The sequence below is a fragment of the Phascolarctos cinereus genome, unplaced genomic scaffold, assembly GCF_003287225.1.
Source record: "Phascolarctos cinereus isolate Bilbo 61053 unplaced genomic scaffold, phaCin_HiC Scaffold_5;HRSCAF=322, whole genome shotgun sequence".
Classification (NCBI taxonomy): domain Eukaryota; kingdom Metazoa; phylum Chordata; class Mammalia; order Diprotodontia; family Phascolarctidae; genus Phascolarctos; species Phascolarctos cinereus.
Genome location: NW_027555958.1, coordinates 246,697,078 through 246,719,420, shown reverse-complemented (window position 1 = coordinate 246,719,420; position 22,343 = coordinate 246,697,078). Strand labels below are relative to the sequence as shown.

At 45.0% G+C, this 22,343-nt stretch overlaps 1 protein-coding gene across 2 annotated transcripts in view; it reads right to left on the bottom strand.

Annotated features, from left to right (window-relative positions):
• Window positions 1-24: 24 nt before the first annotated feature.
• The window catches only part of TNXB (tenascin XB), a 66,837-nt gene continuing 44,518 nt past the window's right edge, over window positions 25-22,343 (bottom strand). For both annotated transcript variants that reach the window (XM_078155458.1, XM_078155459.1), the window contains 21 exons: window positions 21,800-22,126; window positions 20,982-21,308; window positions 19,954-20,277; window positions 19,141-19,467; window positions 18,111-18,437; window positions 16,838-17,164; window positions 16,162-16,449; window positions 15,036-15,314; window positions 6,130-6,453; window positions 5,519-5,851; window positions 4,898-5,020; window positions 4,564-4,707; window positions 4,060-4,178; window positions 3,764-3,908; window positions 3,488-3,618; window positions 3,232-3,364; window positions 2,905-3,056; window positions 2,682-2,778; window positions 2,096-2,257; window positions 1,791-1,954; window positions 25-1,464 (listed from right to left, as the gene is read on the bottom strand). In XM_078155458.1, coding sequence (XP_078011584.1) covers window positions 1,363-1,464; window positions 1,791-1,954; window positions 2,096-2,257; window positions 2,682-2,778; window positions 2,905-3,056; window positions 3,232-3,364; window positions 3,488-3,618; window positions 3,764-3,908; window positions 4,060-4,178; window positions 4,564-4,707; window positions 4,898-5,020; window positions 5,519-5,851; window positions 6,130-6,453; window positions 15,036-15,314; window positions 16,162-16,449; window positions 16,838-17,164; window positions 18,111-18,437; window positions 19,141-19,467; window positions 19,954-20,277; window positions 20,982-21,308; window positions 21,800-22,126 — 4,655 coding nt within the window. In that variant the 3' untranslated portion in view covers window positions 25-1,362. The remainder of the gene's footprint in view (window positions 1,465-1,790; window positions 1,955-2,095; window positions 2,258-2,681; window positions 2,779-2,904; window positions 3,057-3,231; window positions 3,365-3,487; window positions 3,619-3,763; window positions 3,909-4,059; window positions 4,179-4,563; window positions 4,708-4,897; window positions 5,021-5,518; window positions 5,852-6,129; window positions 6,454-15,035; window positions 15,315-16,161; window positions 16,450-16,837; window positions 17,165-18,110; window positions 18,438-19,140; window positions 19,468-19,953; window positions 20,278-20,981; window positions 21,309-21,799; window positions 22,127-22,343) is intronic.

Genomic DNA, 22,343 nt, shown 5'->3' with positions numbered 1-22,343 from the left:
CCCCCCAAACAAGGTTCTTTGCAATTGACTGGAATAGTTTTTTATTTTTTTTTTCTGGGATCTAGGAGCAATTTGTTTTGTTTTGAGGGTAGGGAAGGGGAATGTTAGAAGTGTATCTAAGAATGTGTTTGCTATTGAGGATTTTTATAAATCCAAGTGCCAACCTTTATCTCTGAACCAAAGAGCTGGTATTGCCTGCTAGAGCACATAGGTAGCTATATCAGTAAACTGAGGCCTTTTTCAACTTAATGTGAAAATCCAGCCCCCCACTTCCCCATCTCCACCCCTCTACATCAGCATTCATATGTAGAATATAAAGGGGAAAACAGTAATTTCTTAAAAACTGAGGTAAAGATGGCTCTATCCTCTCCTCCCTTCTCCGTCCTGGAAGTGACCCTTGACTTAAGTTACTCAGAGGCAAGGAAAATTCCTTAAGGAACTTTAACAAAAGGGGAAAACCCTTTTCTCTTAAACCCCTAAACTCTCAGGAAGATCTCTCCTGGGTTCCAAAATTGAGACAAGGTTCAGTTCAGCCCAATTTTTGTATAACCCCAGCTCTTGTATGTAACAGATTTCACATCATAAACTGAATAGACTGACCTTCCCCATCTCCATACAAAACCTTCCACTCTTGCATTCAGCCAACCATTGTCTATGAATTAAAAAACAAACAAACATTTCTAGTTTTCATCATCTGAGATAGGACTTTTTTATATTAAAAGGGGATACTTGTCAGCCATCCTAAGTGGAGTTTTGAGCTGTCTCCCCACCCTCAATAGCTGAGCTGATACAGCAGGCCCTTTTGTACTGCCTGGTTAGCCAGTGGGAAGCCATCTCTGAATTTCCACCTCCTTGAGACCCCTGGGGGATACCCTCTACCCCTTCTGCACTAGTTCTCTGGAGAGATCTTTCCCCTTCCTTCCCTCACCCACCTGCCAATTTGAGATTACCTTGAGGCCTCAAGACATCATCTCCACCAGACCTTAGACCTCTGTTGACTACAAAAAATATCCTTCCATAATCACTTAGATTTGAAAGTTTTATGGAAGTGGCCTGTTTCTTTGTCTTAAGGTGTGACAGTTTTTTTTTTTAAATCACAAATCACTCAGGGGCAATTGTTACTAAATGTAGAAAGTAATGTGAATAGAAGGATCACATCAATTCCCCCTCTTCAACTATTTTCTACAAATCCAAAGTACAACTCTGGCTCTTTGGGGAAAAGGAGGAGGGCATGAAAATAAGGGCCCTGGCTCTTCTCTGAAATAAGCCAGGAAGGGGCAGCAGCTGGACAGTCTGGGAGGCTCCTGGGGCAGGGAGCCTTCCTTTTTGTATCTCAGGATCAGAGAGCAGGAGATGGGGAAATCAAGCCCTCTGGGAAGATGGGTTATAACTTCGTGGCCTCAGCTTCATCTCAGTGAAGGGAATGGAGAACTCAAAGCCCTTCCAGGCATACCAGCTCACACCCTAGAAGAGGGGAGATGGAAATCACAACATGATCATCAGGTCTCCCTGTTTCACCCTGATCCTGACTCCTGACTAGCTCAGTGGGCTCAACACATCTCTTGTGCTCAAAGGAATGAGAGCGAGCCCACAGATCTCTGACAATTATTCACAAGACCCTATACTTCCTCCTCAATGCTGTTTCCCTCTTCACAAGAGAACCTTGGCTTATCATGACTCAATGATACATTCGCCTTCCCTACCTTCAGTTCCATCCCAGGCTTGACAAGTCCCCTCCCCAAAGGCCCTCTCTCACGTCCCATCCTGTAAGAGCGGCTACCCCATCTCACCTGATGGTCAATGATGCTTCCATAGAGTCCATTGAGGTTGGCATAGTGGCAGTTGCGATACCACCAGCCTCCCCGATAGGAGACAGCACAAGGAATATGCAAATTATTGGGGTCTCGGTCCCTTGTGGAGAAGATACTGCCGCTGTGATAACTCATGGAGTCTCCTGAAGGGAAAAGGGGTGGGAGAAACAGACAGAGTATAGGAGGAGGGTAAAGAGTCTACTTCTTTGTAAACTTTGTGTGATGGTGACTGGATCTTCCCTTCCCTTCCCTTGCCCAGCCTGAACCTGACTGGATTATCTTACCTGCAGTACCATGGTAGCCCTCTAGGTGGAGACGGTAGTACTTTGCAGCTGAGTCCACGGTAAAGAAGTCATATTCAGCAAAGGCAGACTCATTGCTAGTACGGAGATCCACTCTCATAGAGTAATCACCTGCCTGAGTCAGGCTGTGTAGGGCCTCATTCCCTGGGGTGGGAAGGGACATCCAGTAAGACATCCAGTCTCTTAGCCTCAAGATTCCATACCTGACTCTGTCTCTCCTTATCCCCCTCTTTTTTTTTTCACAATTAATTTTTATTTATTTATTTTTTCTCAATTACATGTAAACAAAATTTTTATACTCATCTTTTAAAATTTTGAGTTCCAAATTTTTTTCTCTTCCTTCTTCCCTCCCCCCTTCTTGAGAAGGCAAACAATTTGCCATAGATTATACATGTGCAGTCACATAAAACATTTCCGTATTAACCACGTTGCAAAGGAAAACACAGTTTAAAAAACTCCAAGAACAAGAAAGCATAGTCATCCCTTTTTAGAGACCAAGGCTTCCTTTCTCCCAGCCTTAAACCTTAGCTCCTCTCCTCAATCCAGAATCAAGGGTAATGACACGGACCCAGCCAGAACTCCCCAGAGATGTTCCCAAATCCATGAGCGTATTCTGCCCAGTCCCTCCAGAAGTCTGTGCGTCCATCCATCCTGCGCTGGAACACCTAAAGTAATGAGATAACAATGAGAACAGCTAACATTTATATAAGGGACTGAAGAACACATGTGTCAGGAGAACCCTTTTCTCCCTAGGCAAGGGGAGTCTCCCTTGCCCATGCCCCTCAACTCACCAACCAGCCACCCCCTTCTGTCTCCATGTCACAGTAAACTTCTAGTGGCCGCTCACGGTTTCCATTGAGGAAGATGGTGGTCACACGGGAGTTACTTAGCCCATTTTGCTTCTCTTCTCCACAATCTCGGGGGAATGGGATTCTCAGTCCACCTAGGGTGGAAGGGAGCAGGGATTAAATAAGAGGCCGACTCAGGATCAGTCACAGGCTGCTCCATCCCCTAGGCTTACTTTTACCCCTTTCCCTCTATTTCCCCTTGGGGACCATTGTCAACCACCCCACCCCTTTGTCTCTTTGGCTCTTCTCTCAGTGTCTAGCCCCAGGTACCGGTGGTGAAGGTGGTTGGCACAGGTGGTGTGAGACTTTCCCCCCGCACAGCCTGGATCCGAGCATTATACAAAGTAGAAGGGAAGAGGCCAGACAGTTGGTGAGATGTGACCCCTCCTGGTAGCAGAATCTCCTACAGCAGAGGGAGAGGGGGAGAAGGAGGAAGTCAGAAGAAGCAGAGACAGAGATAAAGACAGACAGAAACGAATGTAGGCATAAGAGTTTGGGTTGGGTAGAGGGAGCTGCTGGGGGATACCTGAGTCTGCCCCCCAGGAGTATCATAGCTAAGCAAGTAGCCGCTAGGTGGGGACTCTGGCTCAGTCCAGGTGAGTAAGGCAGAACGAGGGGTAACCTCTTTGGCCTTCAAGTCACGTGGGGCATCCAGTCCTGGAAAGGAAGGCAAAGCTCATTCTTCTCTTGTTACTGCCATGACATTAAGCAGTGTCTTTCTGCGGTCCCTCACAGACATATCACATGAGAGGCTTCTCCTCCCTCTCATCTCCCCCTTTCTGGTCCCCAGGCCTCGTGATACCAGTGGTGAAGGTGATGCTGGCAGGGGAGGTGATGTTAGGACCCCGGAAGCCTCGAAGGGTTGCAGTGTAGTTTTTCCGGAGCTGAAGATTATGCAGCGGGAAGTCTACAGCACTGCCTGGAACTGAGGCCATCACAGGTGGGACTAGGGAGGAAAAGAAGGAATTAGCTACTAGTTCCCTTTGATCCCCAGCTGTCCTATCCCACACTCTCCAGTCCTCTCTTTCCCCCTCAGAGATCCAGGCATTCAAAACTTTAACTTCTCTGTATCCCACACTGCCTCTCTTCAACTCACCCCTCTGGGGCTGTGACACGAAGGGCATATCTTTCCACAGGGGCCTGAGGAGGGCTCCAGTGCAGCAAGGCTGAATCATCAGTGACATTCAATGCTCGAAGCTGGGTGGGGCCATCAGGGACTGTGGTGGAGTAAGATGGACAGAGCTACAGAGCTGGTCCTTGTGCTCTGTCTCCTCTCCATCTCTATTGAGCCTATCTGTCTAGTCCCATCTTTCTCTTCCCCTTACAGCTATCTCCTCTCATCTTCCCCCCCATCTCCGTCCATTTCCCTGATACTCCCCAGCTTGAACCTGTTATCTTTCTCATCCTTTAATCTTTTCCTCTTCTTTTATCCATTTCACAATTTCACTCATCTCCCATCCACCCACATACCTCTTATTTCCTTCATCTCCCTCTATATCCCTCACTCTTTCCTCTCTATTCCTCTCTCCTATCCACCTTTCCCTTCTCTCTTTGCCTTTTGTCCCCACTTCTTTTCCCTCTCCTCCCCCATATCTGTCTCACCGGTTGTGAGGAAGCCAGTGAGGGGTTCACTTTCCTCAAAGCCACGAACAGATACCACAGTCACTTCATATCGGGTTCCAGGGGTCAGACCCACCAGGTGGTGGTGCCAGGTATGACTATCCACTTGTACACTTTGTGGCTCCCCTGGAAATACAAGGGAAGGAGATGAGAGAAGCTCATTTGGAGCCCCCCATAGGATTAGAGATGTGGGGAAGGCAACAGAAAATAAGGGAAAATAGGGGAAGGTGAGAAGGGTCCAGGGAGAGGTAGCAGAGGATGAAGGAAAATGAAGTGAAGCCAAGATGGAGTCAAGGTAGATAAGCTGGCAAGTTACCTCCATCTGCTAGCTGGTAGGAGATTTTGAAACTATCCACTCGGTTTGGGGGTGGAGTCCAGCTGACCTTGGCTGAGTTCTCTCGGATCTCACTGAACTTGAGATCTCGGGGGCTTTCTAGCACTAAATCAGTAAGGAAAGCAGTTAATACCCCATGCCTGGCACATAGTAGGCACTTAATATTTATTGGATTGTATTGGGACCCCTTTCCAGCTCAAGAAAGGGCAATTTTGCCAGAATCTTCTCTTCCTTATCGTCCTCTATCTCTTATTGGCTCTTTCTTTCTATATGACTCATTCACCCTTCTTTTTTTTCCCTCAAGGCCATGGAAATGGAAATTTATAAAAAGCCCACTCCAAAGGCCCAAGACACACTCACTCACACCTTCACATGTGTCTTTGTCTACTCATAATTACCATCCCTACCTTACTATTTGAGAGGAGAAGAAACTGGTTGCTCATCCCTGATGGAGTACCTTGTTATCCACCCACCACCTGCCCATCTTCCTGACTAAGCCCTCTGTCTCTTGGGGCTTCTGCCTTATGACCTAGGCGAGAGTCCTAGAGCCTGAGCTAAAGTTAGGGGTAGTGCCCTGAGGCTGTGGGCCATGACAGGCAGTACCTGGACTGAGTGTTCTAGCAGTGCCCTGGAGGCTATCGGCCTTGTGCGGGCCGCGAAGGCCATAAAGTGTTACTGCATAGAGGGTTCCAGGCCTCAAGTCGCGAAGAACTGCTGAACGTTGGATCCCAGGCACGGTCAGCTGTCGTTGTAGCAGAGGCGGGTACAGTGGCTCTGAAGGCTTCATCTCGGGGATCCCATAGCGAAGTAGAAACGAGTCAAAGGCACCAGATGGGGCCTCCCAATTCAGCCGGAAGGAACTCGTGGTCACATCTGACACAGACAGCTGGGATAGGCGGCCAGTATCGCCAGGGGACTGCCCAGCTGGAGCCAGCCCTAGAGTAGGGGTCAGAAGGGAGGGGAAGAGGCTGTCAGACTTCAGTTTGGTATTGGACCTATGCTTTTAGCTTAACCTCCATTCTCATGAGGGAGTACCCCCCCTTTTTTTTTGTAATGCTCTCTCCCTCCTCATTCATGACTTTTGTGCAGATGTTTTCAACATTTCCCAACTTTCCCTTTCCTAGAGCTAAAGGATGAGTGGAAGTAGGTGGGATACCACAAGAGGCAAATTTGATTCGCTGGCCTAGAGCTCTGTTGGGAGTAGGAGCTGTCACCTGTAGTGCCTTCTGTAGAGATGGGGCCCAGACGCTTCCCATCATAGAGCCCGTAGAGGAGGAATGTGTATTTCCAGTTGGGCTCCAGGTCAGAGATAGTGATCTGTTTCTGGTCTCCCCTCACAAGCACTGCTTGGGACTTCCCATCCTTATCTTTATACTGGATCACAAAGGAGTTAAAAGGATCCTGTAGGACTGTCCAGGACAGACCCAAGGAATCTGGGGCAACATCAGTCACTTTCAATACTCCTAGGCGGGGTCCCAAAGACGGTTCAGGGGCTTCAGTAGCTGGTGCCACAGAAGTTGCAGTCTCTTCTTCTTGGGCTGCATCAAAGAAAGAAGTATAGAAAAAGATTTAGCTAAACTAAAGAACACTTTGTACAGAAACAGAGGCCTAAATAATTGGAGAAACATTAATTGCTTATGGTTAGGCAGTGGCAATATAATAATAATGCCAATAATATCTAAACTAATTTGTTTCCCAATCAAATTAGCAAAAGATTACTTTATGGAATTAGAAAAAACAATGACAGAAATTCATCTGGACAAACAAATGGTCAAGAAAAACAATAATAAAGGGAAATAATGAAAAAGGGTGGGAAGGAGGCATAGCGCTGTGAGATCTCAAACTGTACTGCAAGGCAATAATCATTAAAATGATTTGGTACTGGTGAGAATACCTGTGGAATAGATTATATATATATATATACATATATATATATATATATATATATATATGTATATATATATAACACAGAAGGAAATAAACTAGTAGCATAGAATTTGATAAACTTAAAGATTCCAGCTATTGGGATAAGGGCTCACTGCTGGGAAAACTGGGAAGAAGTCTGGCAGAAGAAGAAACATCTCAAGCCACATTCTAAGCCAAGTTTCAAAATTAATATATAATTTAGATAGAAAAGGTCACATCCTTTAGGATTCATTTATGATTATAATTCATAATTAATTTATGAATTAGAAGAGCAGGGAAAGAGCAGAAATAACCTTTTAAAAGTATGGATTGGGGAAGAATCTATGACCACATAAAGGACTGAAAGGATCACAGGAGAAAAAATGGACAATTTTGATTATATAAAATTGAAAAGTATATGCACAAACAAAACCAATGCAGATAGAAGGAGAAGGGAAATAGTTAACTGAGAAAACCTTTGGCTCTTGGAATACCAGGTTTCCTTGAAGAATCAGCTCAAGGACCACCTTCTTCATGTAACTTTCTCTGGTCCCCTTTCCTATATTACCTCCTCCTTCTCCCCAGCTGCGAGGACATCACCTCCTCCCAAAACTATTTTGTATTATTTTAGACATTTCTGTATATATTCATATGTGTACATGTTGTCCCACCCCCACATTAGAATGTAAGCTTCTTGAGGGAAAGGACTATCTCAATTTTTTTGGTCTTTGAATCTCCCAGTACTTAGGAGTGATTTATATTAATAAATGCTGATTGGTTGACTGACTGATAGCAAAAAAGTTTCTTTCTGAAAACTCTAACAGTGTTTCAGCTGAACTAAGGAGAAAGGTGCTTTTCTGACACCTAAGCCAGGCTATCTGGTGGCTCAGTGGGCAGAGCTCAGGACTTGGATAAGAATAGGTGGAGTTCATCCAACGAAAGAACCATGGAGTTTGAATGCAGATCGAAGCATACTATTTGCTATTTTTCTTTCCTTCTGTTGAGTTTTATTTTCTCTTTCTGGTGGTTCCTCCTATTGGTTTTAATCCTTCCTTACAACATCGCTAATGTGAAAATATGTTCAATATGAATGTATATGCATAGCCTATATCAGACTGTGTGCTGTCTTGGGGAGGGAGGGGGAGAAAAATTTAAAACTCAAAAGCTTATGGAAGTGATTGTTGATAAATCAAAATAAATTAATACAAAAAAGAATAGGTGGAATTGGGACAGTTAGAAAAATGAGAACACAGGCAGAGTAAAAGCTGGTAACAATGGAAGTGAGTGATCTCAGACCACCTGAGATCCACGCTTAGTCATAACTGCTATTTAGATGTTGTCCTAAGTTCTACAAAGTGCATTTTTTACTGCCACTCTGGAAATGAGGTAGAATCCTTTTAGGAGCTAGAACCTTTTAGAACCTCAAGGCCCTGCATATTATTTTGCCTAACAAACGGACCTTTGACTTGTTGACATAGGTTATTTTGCAAATGTTGCTTGTAATTGTTCTTGAAATTGTTTCATGGATGACTGTTTTACCTATCCAACTATACTGAAATGTCCCTAAGGGCAAGGGCCACATGTCTTACCACTGTAGAAGCCCCCCATCACTCAGTTACATTTTAGTTCTTAGTATAGTGCTCTGCACACAGTAGCAAATGCTTAGTGTCTATTGTCTGGCTGGAATGCTAGCCAGGCCTTCTTCCTTAGCCCAACCTATGTCATCTTCTCCATTGCTCTCAGCACCAAGGAGATCTTGATGTCTCCCAGGAGAGATGGAAAGGAGGTATATATAGGTATACATAGCTACTCAGGGGCATTAAGTTGACATCTGGGGTGGTGGGTAAAGTCCAATTCTCAACTGTCCCTGCTTACCCTGGGCAGAGATGGGGCCAACACACTTTCTATCATGAAGACCATATAGGAGGAGCTTGTACTTTCTGTCATGCTCCAGGCCAAACACAGGGACCTCATTTTCATTTGCAGCTACAGACAATCCCTGAGGCTGCCTATCTCAGAGCCTAGACTCATATTCCCCCTCTGCTCCAAGGTGGACAGATCCCCATCTTTCTCTCCCTGGCTCCTTTTGCCACCACTGTTACCACTTATTTTTGGCTGGTTGCTTAATCAATGATTAAGTCACATACCAGTCAGGCCAACTGTTGAATAAAGAAATTAGTCATTTTTTAGAAAAGGAGGTAGGGAGGGAAGGAGAGGTCCTCTCCTTCACCTCAGTTTGCCCTTGAGGCCTGGTCTTGGCAAGACTTCTGAGCAGGAAAGGGCCAGAATTACGAAGGGAGCACACAATGAGAAGGATATATATTAGTTGCCTTGGAGACGCCTCCAAATAGCAAGTTTTGAGGCAGGAAGCAGTAGCTGAGCTAATCTCTTTTCATGACTCATAGCAACAACCCCTCCTATCCTTAAATCCTTACCCCCTGTGCCTCTTCTGTTCTCTTGACCTGCCCTATGTAGTACATAACATTGTCTATACCTACTTCTGAAGGCCAGCAAGTCAGGCCTTATAACCACAGTGGATATGGGAAGGAGGCTCAAGGTAAGTGGAGTGGACAAAGGGACAGACATGGGGAGAATACAGGCTTATTCCAGTTTGAGGAGGGAGCTTATAATGGAGTAGTAGGAAACTAAGGCTAGGGTAGGATGGATTGGGGCAGACATGTCTCTGAGACCTTCAGAAAAGTAATAAGGGACTTAGGAAGAAAATCTGACGTCGTAAGTTCCAGCTTGTGGCCAGTCTAGCTCCTAATTTGGCTCTCTGACCCTACCCTTCTCTGGCTAGTATGACTCATAGTCCTGTGAGTAGGGTGAAGGTCAGCGACCCAAATTTTTGCCCACACCTCCTGCCCCCTAGCCCCTTTGCCTCTGGGATGGCTGAGTCATTGGAACAGTAACATCAACTTTTTCCACATTCTTCTTATGAGGTCAAGTCTTCCTTTATCCCTCCCCCCTCCTCCCTAATTGTTCCTGGGGTTGAGAGGCCAAGTAAAGAGAGTGGGAAATGAGGCATAACAGGTGGGGCTAAAATGGAAAGGAAGAAGAAAGGGAGAGGAAAATGAGGCAATTAGAGAATTGACTCTGTCTTGCTTGGATCTAGTCGGGGGCTCCTTGGCCTCACAGTGCTAGGAGAGAGACCTAGAGGGAAAAATTACAGGCACAAGACCTAGGTTACTTGACCTATACACGGAAGCACCTAGGATCGCCTTCCTTTATGGAGAAGAGAAATACTTGGAGAACAAATGCTAGAATATTTGAGACTGGGCTCTTGAGAAAGGCTTGTTGGAGCAGATTGAATTGAGGTGACATTTCTCTTCTTATTGTTGGTGTAAACTATTTGTTTTTGTTAGTACGTGTGTAAGGTCATTTTGACATTGTAGTACTAGAGTGACTAAACTGTAGAAAAATTGTTCCCATATGGGGAAAGGCAATGAAATGAATCATCAGAGAGGGCCTGGGGAGGGGAGCAGAACTGCTGGTGACCTGTGCCAGGGAAGGTTTGCTCACTCACTGGGCTCAGGATCTATGGAGAGTCTCTGTTCTGCAAATGGTTTAGAAGCCAGGGTACTCCTCATACAGGAAATGGGAACACAGAAGGCACAAACAGGAAGCATATGTAATATAGGAGGTAAGAGTTGGCCATTCCGGGGAATGACATGAAAGTGACAGCCTCCAAGAAAAATGATGGACCCCATCATCACAGCCACATAGCTGTTAAGTTATGTAGGCCCAGATGGTGTCTTAGAAACATAGATGAAGAAGCCCAGCTTCACCAAAGGGCAGAACTAGCTTCAAGCAGACTGAATTAGACAGAGAGAAATAAGTCAAGGGAGAGAGTAAGATTTCCTGGGGACTGAAGTCATAGAGACATCCAAGGGGGGTGAAGGAGGCAGTTGCTAGTTTAGCAGGATGGCCTAAGCCCAGAGAAAGAATCACTGGGAACAGAACAGACAATCCTTACAGGGGTCAAGGCAGCTGCAGAGTAGAAGGGCAGTGCATCTATCATTACCAAAATCAAAACCAGAGACAGAACAAAGGGTTCATGTCAGCACACATCAACCAGCAGAAAGCAACTTGCTGCTGTGATAAGACTTTAGCCCAACCAGCCCTTAGTACAGCCCAGAGGAGGTAACCTGGGGACCCACAACTGGAAGGAGACAAGGAAGCAGATTGTGAAATGACCTGTATCCCATGAGTTACGCCAGCCAAGTCAATTAATGATCAGACTTGGGTGAAGTTTGTTCTGAAAATTCATCATTTCAGTGCTTTTTGTTGTTTTCTCGGTTTGCTTTCCCTACTATTTCTCAGAAAAAAAGTTCATTTTAAAAAACTCCAAGCCTGTTTTCAACTGAACAATAGGACACATTGTTCCGTATGCCTAAAGTGCCCTTCTATCTCACCTCACTTCTTAATCCGAGTTCCACTCAAGGCTCAGGAGCCATCTCTTGATTCCCCCTAGGTTGATGCCTTTCTCCAACCCCAGAGATTACTTTCTGTGTACTTTATAAATATTTGAACTGACTTACCTGGGTCAATGTTGTGTCTCCCTCTCCCTCTACCCCCCAAACAGAATGTAAGCTCCTTGTGGAAAGGGACTGTTTTGTTTTTCTCCTTGTATCCTGAATACCTAGCATAGAGGTTGGCACATAGCAGGTGCTTGATAAATGCTTACTGAATGAATTGAAAAGGAATTTGTTTATAACTAGGCTAGGATATCCCAGGGGACCAGAATGTTCTAAATGGCCAGGCATACTGGCGAAAGGCAGTAATCTCAGCTCAGAATCCTGCAAAAATCCAGTAAAACTGGGACTGAGAAAAATGAAAACTTAGGAGTTTTTCCTGTGAGAGACAATTTCCTATTTGGAATTTTCCCTCACAGATGAGGACAGATTTTCCTTTGAAACAACAAGGATCCAAAAAGATCTTTATAGTGTAGAATATTGTGCTCAATCTAACAAGATGAAATTCAACAGGGATAAATGTAAAGTCTGGTACTTGGGTACAAAAAATCAACTTCATAAGTATAAGATGTGGGGGGGAAGCATGATCAGACAGCAGTTGTTCTGAAAAAATATCTGTGGGTTTTGGTGAACTATGAGCTCAACATGAGTCAGTAGTGTGGTATAGCAGCCAAAAAAGCAAATGGAATTTTGGAGTGCATTAAGAGAAGCACCGTTTCCAGGAAGGGGGTGGGGTGATAGCCACTGTACTATGCCCTCTTCTGGAGTACTGTTTATTTCTGGATACCTCTGTTTAATAAGAACATTGATAACCTAGAGAGTGACCAGAAAAGGACTACCAGGATGGTGAAGGACCCTTAGTCCACTTGAAGGAACTGGGCATGTTTCGCCTAGAGATGAGAAGACTTGGGCTGGGGAGGTGGAAAGGAGGAGACGATGGCTGTGTTTAAGTATCTGACGGGCTACCATGGAGGAGGGATTCAACTTGTTCTGTTTGGCTCATTAGGACAAAACCAGGAGCAATGGATAGAAGTTTCAGGAGGCAAACTTAGACCTAACATCAGAAAAAAACTTCTTAATGATTACAGCTCTCCAAAAATGGAATGGGCTGTTTTGAGAAAGGCTTGGCTCCCCCTTGTTTGGAAGTCTTCAAGTTAGATAATCATTTTTATGGTATAGACATAGAGGACTCACTGTGTGTGGGGGTTGGACTTGAGGACTGCTGAGGTTGCCTCCAAGTCCTGTGATTCTGGGTGGGGGTAAGGGGTGGGGATCAGGGTAGGACAGAGGACAAGATCACACTGGCCCAACATCTGGTAGTTTCCTACTTAAATTAATTATAAGAAACTAGTCTCTCACAGACCCAATTACTGAAAAGGGACCAGATAATTGATGAGGTATTAAACCAACTGTAAAATGTGTCCACATTAGGTGATACCTTTATAGGATGTGAATAAGTCCCTGAATAAACTGGAAAGGAAACAACTTCATAGGCTGAAGAATTATAGGTCATGATTTCAGGTGACCTGTAAAAGTCAAGTTAGTGAATCTGGGAAAGAGTCAAAGAGAAACCCAGCTTCTGGTGACACTTGAGGCTGAAGATGGGGGAGGCTATGAGAAACCCTGAAGAAGCTGCCACAAAAGAAGAGGCAAGGGCTCTGGAAGCAAAGTTGCTTGGGCAGATTTCGTATGAGGGGTGTCAGGATAGAGTTGTTCAGACTACAGACTCCAAGGTTGTAACCCTTCTTCCCTGCGGATCCTTCATGGAAGCTGTTCCTTCTGGAAAAGTCTATTTACCTTTCTTTATATTAAACATTTATTTTGTCCCTACAAACAATGTTAACCAGAGACCTTCCCTAGTTTGTGTGTACTTATTGGAAATGCAACTGGGAGGAGGTAATCAAAGGGGACATATTCCCAGAGTGGTGAGATCTAACATGGAGTTGTTTTGCTAGAGGGTTATTTCTGGCTAGGGGTTCAGAGCTAAGAGAGAGTGAGAGAGGGAGAAAGAGAGAGGGTGGGGGAGAGAAAGAGAGAGAGAGTGTGTGTGGGAGAGAGAGAGAGAGAGAGAGAGAGAGAGAGAGAGAGAGAGAGAGAGAGAGAGTATGTGGGGGAGAGAGAGAGAGAATTCCAGATCCTTTGAGACAGCTTCCCAGAGCATAGAAAGAACATTTATACTGGGAAATCCATCTAGTTAAGGAGTCAGTGATAGGGGGGAAAGGGGGAAAATCGGAGTGGTTAACAACCTAGGTCACTACCCCATGCCACAACTGCTACAAGCTTTGACTGTCTCTCACTTTTAAGCTTCTAGATGGTTTATATACATGCATACATGTGTGTATATACACATTCACAAAATGCATATGCATATATATGCATATACACATGTGTATATATGTGTATGTATATATACAGATATATATACATGTACACACATACACCTGACTCAAAGAGTATGAATGATTTTTACAGCAAATCATTAATTTTGCTATATGGTGTAAGCTCCTTCATCTAATGGCCAAGGCCATACATTCTCTAACATGAGTAAGGAACTTCACCCCTTGTGAAATTGTTGGAAAACTCAGCAACTCCTTTACAATCCACACCTTGTTGTGGGGTCATAAGAAAATCTCTTAATACCAGCTTTCAGACACTTTTCCCCTCAGTTAAATACTTGCTATTGCCAGCAAATCATTTGCAGGGCATTTGTTGGCAAATAAATTAGGTGCAAAGTTTTGTTGTTTCTATAGCACTAAAGGACTGTAAGTGCTGTTAGCACCCTCTGAATTGTATAATTGAAAGAGCACTGGACTGGGGTTCAAATCTCAACTTTGCTACTTGGTATCTATGTGACCATGACATTTCTTTTCTCTAGTTCACTAACGTCATGCAATTCAATAAACATCAAGTAAGAAGAAAACAAAGAAATAAATAATGAATTAATTCAATACTTCGGGACAAAGCTCATCTTCCCACTTGTTTGAGGGATGAAGCTTTTGGGGAGAAACTAGGAGGCTAAGCTTTCTTTAATAAAAATGATGCCGGTAATGGTGATAGCATTTATATGGTACTTTAATGTTTGCAAATAGCTTTTGACATAATATTTAAGCCTCACAAGACTCCTATGAGGCAGATACTATAGGCATTATTCCCATTTCATAGATGAGAAAATTAAGACTCAGAGAAGTTCAGTGACTTTCCCGGTGTCACAGAGGTAATAAATGTGAAGTGGTGAAGTTTAAATTCAGGTCCTTGTTATTTCAATTACTTTGTCACTCTATCTACTAGACAATTCTGCCTCTTAATAGTGCACTTCATTTTTAAGTGACTTACAAAGGAAAGAAAACCTAATTAAAAGTGAAGGGAGGATGACTAAAAAAGGAGCAGGGGCCCTGAGAGGGAAGCAAAGGTGACCAATGCAGCTTGACTCCACAAAGTGGACCTGGGCTTTTACATAGCTGCCACCACAATGTGCCTAGAAGAGAGAAGGCCAAGCTGGGATGGCCTTCAAGTTGGTAACAGGCTATTATAGAGCAGGAAAAACAAAATAAAACAGATTTTAGACAGATGGAGCTAGAACTCTCTGACCATTAAGGAAGTAAAATTAATTATAAGGGGGAGGCTATAGGGTCCTTTGGAGAGGAGGGTTCAGAAGAAGGAACTTTTTTGGGAAAAGCTTGGGGTCAAAACTGTTTGGAAGAGGGGGAGGAGAAATATGTTCTCTAGAGGGTCCTACTTACCTGTGGTACCATCTGCGGAGATAGGGCCAAGTCGTTTCTTGCCAAAGAGTCCATAGAGCAGGAACTTGTACTTCTGGTTGGGTTCTAAGCTGGAGATGATGATCTCTCTCTGGTCTTTTCCTACAGGCACCATCTGAGTCTGCCCGTCTTTGTCCTTGTACTGGACCACAAAGGAGTCAAAGGGACCTTGAAGGATGGTCCAGGAGAGGTGCAAAGAGTCTGGGGTTGGGTCTGTCACTGTCATCTCCCCCAAGAGGGGAGATGGTTTTACTGCAGGGACTGAAAGAGGGACAGAAATGAGAAAAGAGAGAAGAAGAGAGGTAGAAGAAAGGGGAGGGAAAAGAAAGAGAGAAGACAAATAAATTACTAAGTAATAAATTAGAGAGACAAATGCAAAAGTAGAGGGAAACAGAGGAAGGGGTAGAGAGAGAAGGCAACTCTTATCCTGAGCAGCTCCCCTAAGGGTAGGCTAGCTGAGGAAGGAGACCATGAGACCTAGGACAACAGAGTCCCAAAGTGTAAGAACTATACTTTCTATCACTATAGAAACCTATAAGGAGAGAAAAAAAAATACAGCCCAGAGAAAGGGAAGTTGGATATGATAGTAGGAGTGAGGGTTAGAAGAGAGAAGGAAGGGAAAACAAGTAGTGGCAGTAGCCCACAGTTCTACAGAGTTTCGAAGCTTACAAAATACCTTCCTTATAACAACTCTGTGAAGTAGGTAGCATTATTATTCTCATTTTTATGCACAGGGGAAACTGAGTCTTGGAGAGGTTTAAATGACAAAAGGTCACCAAAGCTAATGGGTAATGGCCCTGGGATTTGAATGTATTTCTCTCCTGAGTGTCTTTGGTGTGACTTCACACTGCATCAGGAGCTGGGAAGGAGGCAGGGTTTGGATATTGCAAAGGTGGGATTCAGGGTCCTGGAGTAACTAGGGCCTCAGGGATTTCCCTGCTCTGATAATGGAGGAAAGAACATGTTAATCACATCCAGTAGAGAGTGAAAGAGGACAGGAGTGAAAAACTGTCCAAGGCTCCAGGCTCTTAACGGTGGCAGAGGAAAAACAAATGGTAGCATGGAAAAACAAAAGTCTGGGAAAGGCCGATTTCCAATGTGTACTCACGGGTCTTGGCTTCTGCAGAGACGGGGGCACTGCGTTTCCTGTTGTGAAGTCCAAAAAGCAGGAACTTGTATTTCCTGGAGGGCTCCAGGCCTGAGACAGTGACCTCGCTCTGATCACCTGCTACTGGTATGACCTGAGGCCGCCCATCCCTATCTTTGTACTGGATCACAAAGGAGTTGAAGGGACCCTGAAGGACACTCCAGGTGAGGCGCAGGGAGTCCTGGCTTATATCAGTCACCTTCAGCTCTCCCAGGTAGGGCTCTGCTGGGGGCTCTGTGGCTTCAGGAGCTAGGCCAGAGAAGAACAGAGATCAGCTGAGCCAGGCTGGAGAGGAGAGTGCCCAGGAGTTGCGGTGGGAGAGATGGCTCCAGGTTCTAGAGGCAGGCACGTAAGCGAACCCTGGAGAAGCTTTTGCATGAATATCCCAGGGAACTCAGTGCAGAGCATTATTGCGCTACCAGGAAAAGCACCCGAAGGAGGGAGGAACGTACAACAGCCACCAGGTCAGCCAAGCAACCAATTTTCAGAAAATCAGCTGTTAACCATGGGGTCTCAGAAGAAGGAAGTGATAGAAAGTGTAGGCATAGCTGCCTCTATGAGTTTGGGTTAGTCTCCAGTTGGAAAGAAGGCAGGTCCAGGCCCCTTGCCCCCAGACACTCTTTTTCTTCCTACTCACCTGTCACAACAATGGTGGAGATGGGCCCCACACGATGCCCTTCATGAAAGCCAAAAAGATTCAACTTGTACTTGTGATTAGGGTCCAGGCCAGAGAGCATAACTTCCTTCTGGTTGCCCCCAGCGCGAACCACCTTAGTTTGTCCATCACCATTCTTGTATTGCACCATGAAAGAATCAAACTGGCCCTCAGTGACAGTCCAGGACAGGCGCAGAGAGTCCGAGGTGATCTCTGTCACTGTTAGCTCCCCGAGTTGGGGTTTCACCAAGATTTCTTTGGGGGCCTCAGTGGTTAAGACTGTGGGGGATGGAGTCTCTTCTTCTAGGACTGGGACAGAGACATAAGAAGGCAAACATGAACTGGACTTAGAAGGGTAAATGTGGGTTTCCCAAGTGAATTGTTCCTCTTCAAGGGGCATAAGGAGGTGTTGGCCCCATAGAACAATATTCTCTATGGCACAGTGGAAAATGTGCTGGATTTGGAGCAGAGAAGCTGGGTTCGTATCTCACCTCTGCCACTTATTAAGGGTTATCTTAGGCAGGTCACCTGCCCTCTCTGGGCCTCAGGTCATTAACAGTAAAATAGAAGGCATTGGACTAGATTTTCTGTACAGTCTCTTCTAGCTCTGAGTCTACACTCCTATAAAATACACTTATAAAAGTAATAAACTGTGGTTATAATACCTTTCATACCTCCTGGCAAATGGAATACAATGAATGGCTAGGAAATGGGGTATTCTGGTTAACCAGATATTGTGTGCATCCTTTACTTCCCACCAACAACCTGTTACTAATAAGAGTTGACATTTATACAGTGTTTATGGCTTACAAAGCCCTTTGCACATAAAACCCCTGGAGCTTCACAACCACACTGTAAAGTAGGCAGCAAAAGCATACGAAGAGACATGTGTTAGAGCCGAAGTGAGTGGTTCACAGTCAAAGAGTGAGTCAGTGGCAGAGCCAGAGCTCCAGTCCAGCCAAACCCAAGGTCTTTCGGGCTTGAGGCTTGGGCTCATTCCCCTACCCCAAAGCTGCCACCTTGAAATTATCCATGCCACAGAAGTGCTTCCCTCTCTGATCAAATTCCAAGCCAATGAATACCAAAGAGCTTTTCTTAATGGAATCAGAATGGACCACCCTTTGAAATAGATCTATTAGCTAAATATAACAGGGAAATCTTGTTATAGACAGATTTATATTAGAATGGGGGTCACTGCAAATGGAAAATAATCTGACTATGAGTCACCCCTGAGAGACCAACCTTGATTACTTACCTATCATACCTGTGGTGGAAACAGGACCCACACGTTGTCCATCATGAAAACCATAGAGATTCATCTTATATTTGTGGTTGGGTTCTAAGCCAGAAATTGTGACTTCATTCTTGTCACCCTCAATGCGAACTACCTGGAGTTGCCCATCCCTGTCCTTGTACTGAATTGCAAAGGAGTCAAAGTCTCCCTGGGTGACAGTCCAGAAGAGTCGAAGAGAATCTGGGCTGGTGTCTATCACTGTCAGCTGCCCCAGAAGTAGCTCTTTGGTGGGTTCTGGAGGCTCCGTAGCAGGAATTGTGGGAGTTGGGGTCTCATCTACTACTTTATCTGGAGTTGAGAGGGGAGACACAAAGGTGAAATGAGTTCAGGGATGAATTAATTCCTGGTTATTTGCTCTGTAGTTCATGTGGAAATGGAGCAGGACAAATAACCAGAAGGAAGAAATAACTTAACCTATCCACTTATAGAAAGACTAGTTCTTTAGATTATAGGGAGAAAAACATTAACATGACATTTTCAGAGATACCTGATAAGTGCCAGAAGCATTTCAACCAATTGAATATGCTCAGAACTATGAGGCTGAGAAGGTGAATGGCTGAGAGAAGTAATAGCAGAGTAGACAACAGAACAGAAACAACTCTAACAAGAACCATTTCTACACAGCAACCATAAGAACCACAGAGTCTGGGAAATTGGATGAAATATGCACAAAGGCAACACGTATAGGGCAGAAGTAGAATGAACATAGAGAGACAGAGAGTTAACCACCAAGAGGATGGAAGCAGAGCCCCAAGCCAAGCTTCACCTTTGACAATTCTCTCTAGTGACCTAGTCCCTTTCCCACTCAGCTCCAGTGCATTTGTCATGCTCATTAAATATGAAGGAAGAAGCAAAATGGAAATTGTGGCTACAGACAAGGGATGTAGGAAGAGGTGATAGGTATATTGGCCCTATTTTAAAGGATTTACAGAGGCAGACCAAGGGAAAGGAAATGGATTCTCACTGGACAATTCTATTGTCCCTCACTTACCAGTTTTGCCAATGACAGAGACTGGGCCCAAACGTTGTCCATCATGGTAACCATAGAGATTCATCTTGTATCTGTGGTCAGGCTCCAGCTCAGAGATAGTCACCTCATCCTGGTCTCCCCCAACACGCACCATCTGGGGTCTCCCATCCGTGTCTTTGTACTGGATTGTGAAGGAATCAAAGTCTCCCTGGGGGATGGTCCAGGAGAGCTTCAGGGAGTCTGGGGTGGCCTCTGTCACTGTCAGCTCCCCAAGTTCAGGCTTCTCTGTGGGCTCAGGGGCCTCAGTAGCTGGCACTGTGGGAGCAGGGGTCTCTTCCTCATGTGGGGCTGTGAGGACAAACACACAAAGAAGATAAATTGGACTTGGTGATTTCATTAATAATGATCCCCTACCTTGTTCTTTCAAAGATTTCATCTCCACAGAAACTGAAAGGAATTTCTCCATCTCATGTCTAGATTTTGTGGTCTACAAGAGTCAGTCACAGAATAGCCTTAATTACAATCTTTACACTGGACCCTGAGGAGTCCTGCATGATCAAAAGTAGTGTCTGAGACACATGAACATGCAGAGCTTCCAGTCACAAGAAGATAGGTCTGAGCAAAGGAGAGAACAGCAGAGGCTCTGGCTCTCCCAGGATTTGTTTTCATTTTTCACTAAGTGCCAGAGAATCTGTAGAGTTTAACATGTTAGTAAGAAGAATCACAGCAGTTTCAAGGGCCCAGGACATAGAGATAGGAAGCCAAGCCCACGGGGAGACCAAAAGGTCTTCATTCTGAGCCTCATCCCTGATGATTCTATTGTCTCTCACTTACCAGTTTTGCCAATGACAGAGACTGGGCCCACACGCTGTCCATCATGGTAACCATAGAGATTCATCTTATATCTGTGGTCAGGCTCCAGCTCAGAGATAGTCACCTCATTCTGGTCTCCTCCAACACGCACCATCTGGGGTCTCCCATCCATATCTTTGTACTGGATTGTGAAGGAATCAAAGTCTCCCTGGGAGATGGTCCAAGACAGCTTCAGGGAGTCTGGGGTGGCCTCTGTCACTGTCAGCTCCCCAAGTTCAGGCTTCTCTGTGGGCTCAAGGGCCTCAGCTGGCACTGTGGGAGCAGGGGTCTCTTCCTCATGTGGGGCTGTGAGGACAAACACACAAAGAAGATAAATTGGACTTGGTGATTTCATTAATAGTGACCTTCTACCCTGTTCTTCTTCCAAGGATTTCATCTCTGCAGAAGCTAAAAGGAATTTCTCCATCTCATATCTAGATTTTGTGGTCTACCAGAGTCAGCCACAGAATAGCCTTAATTAGAATCTTTACACTGAGGAGTCCTGCATGATCAAAAATAGCGTCTGAGACACATGAACATCTACAGCTCCCAAGATGGAGCTGAGAGCAATCACAATAAGATAGACCTGAGCAAAGGAGAGAACAGCGGAGGTTCTGGTTCTCCCATAATCTGCTTTCATTTTCTTTTTTTTTCTTTTCTTTTTTTTACACTTTTTTCTTCTTTTTTTGGGCTAGGCAAAGGTGTTAAGTGACTTGCCCAGGGTCACACAGCTAGTAAGTGTTATGTGTCTGAGGCCGGATTTGAACTCAGGTACTCCTGATTCCAGGGCCGGTGCTCTATCCACTGCACCACCTAGCCGCCCCTATCTGCTTTCATTTTAGATTGAGTGTTAGAGGATCTGTGGAGTTTAACACCTCAGGTGAGGAATCAAATTAGTCATGATAGTTTTAAGGACCCAGGACATAGAGATAGGAGGCCAACCTCAAAGGGAGACAAAAAGGTCTTCATTCTGAGCCTCATTCTTGATGATTCTATTGTCTCTCACTTACCAGTTTTGCCAATGACAGAGACTGGGCCCACACGCTGTCCATCATGGAAACCATAGAGATTCATCTTGTATCTGTGGTCAGGCTCCAGCTCAGAGATAGTCACCTCATTCTGGTCTCCTCCAACACGCACCATCTGGGGTCTCCCATCCGTGTCTTTGTACTGGATTGTGAAGGAATCAAAGTCTCCCTGGGAGATGGTCCAGGAGAGCTTCAGGGAGTCTGGGGTGGTCTCTGTCACTCTCAACTCCCCAAGTTCAGGCTTCTCTGTGGGCTCAGGGGCCTCAGTAGCTGGCACTGTGGGAGCTGGGGTCTCTTCCTCATGTGGGGCTGTGAGGACAAATACAAAAGAGGATAAATTAAACTTAGTGATTTCATTAATAGTGACCCTCCCCTCTGTTCTTCTTTCAAGGATTTAATCTCTGCAGAAGTTGAAAGGAATCTCTCCATCTCATGTCTAGATTTTATGGTCTACAGTCAGTCACAGAATAACCTTAATTACAATCTTTACACAGGACCCTGAGGAGTCCTGCATGATCAAAAGTAGTGTCTGAGACACATGAACATGCAGAGCTTCCAGTCACAAGAAGATAGGTCTGAGCAAAGGAGAGAACAGTGGAGGTTCTGGTTCTCCCATGATCTGCTTTCATTTTTGACTGAGTGCTAGAGGATCTGTGGAATTTGACACCTCAGGTGAGGAATCAAACTGGTCATGCGAGTTTCAAGGCCCAGGACACACAGATAGGAGGCCAACCCAATGGGAGACAAACAGGTCCTCATTCTGAGCCTCATTCCTGATGATTCTATTTTCCCTCACTTACCAGTTTTGCCATTGACAGAGACTGGGCCCACACGCTGTCCATCATGGAAACCATAGAGATTCATCTTGTATCTTTGGTCAGGCTCCAGCTCAGAGATAGTCACCTCATTCTGGTCTCCTCCAACACGCACCATCTGGGGTCTCCCATCCGTGTCTTTGTACTGGATTGTGAAGGAATCAAAGTCTCCCTGGGAGATGGTCCAGGAGAGCTTCAGGGAGTCTGGGGTGGTCTCTGTCACTGTCAGCTCCCCAAGTTCAGGCTTCTCTGTGGGCTCAGGGGCCTCAGTAGCTGGCACTGTGGGAGCTGGGGTCTCTTCCTCATGTGGGGCTGTGAGGACAAATACAAAAGAGGATAAATTAAACTTAGTGATTTCATTAATAGTGACCCTCCCCTCTGTTCTTCTTTCAAGGATTTAATCTCTGCAGAAGTTGAAAGGAATCTCTCCATCTCATGTCTAGATTTTATGGTCTACAGTCAATCACAGAATAACCTTAATTACAATCTTTACACAGGACCCTGAGGAGTCCTGCATGATCAAAAGTAG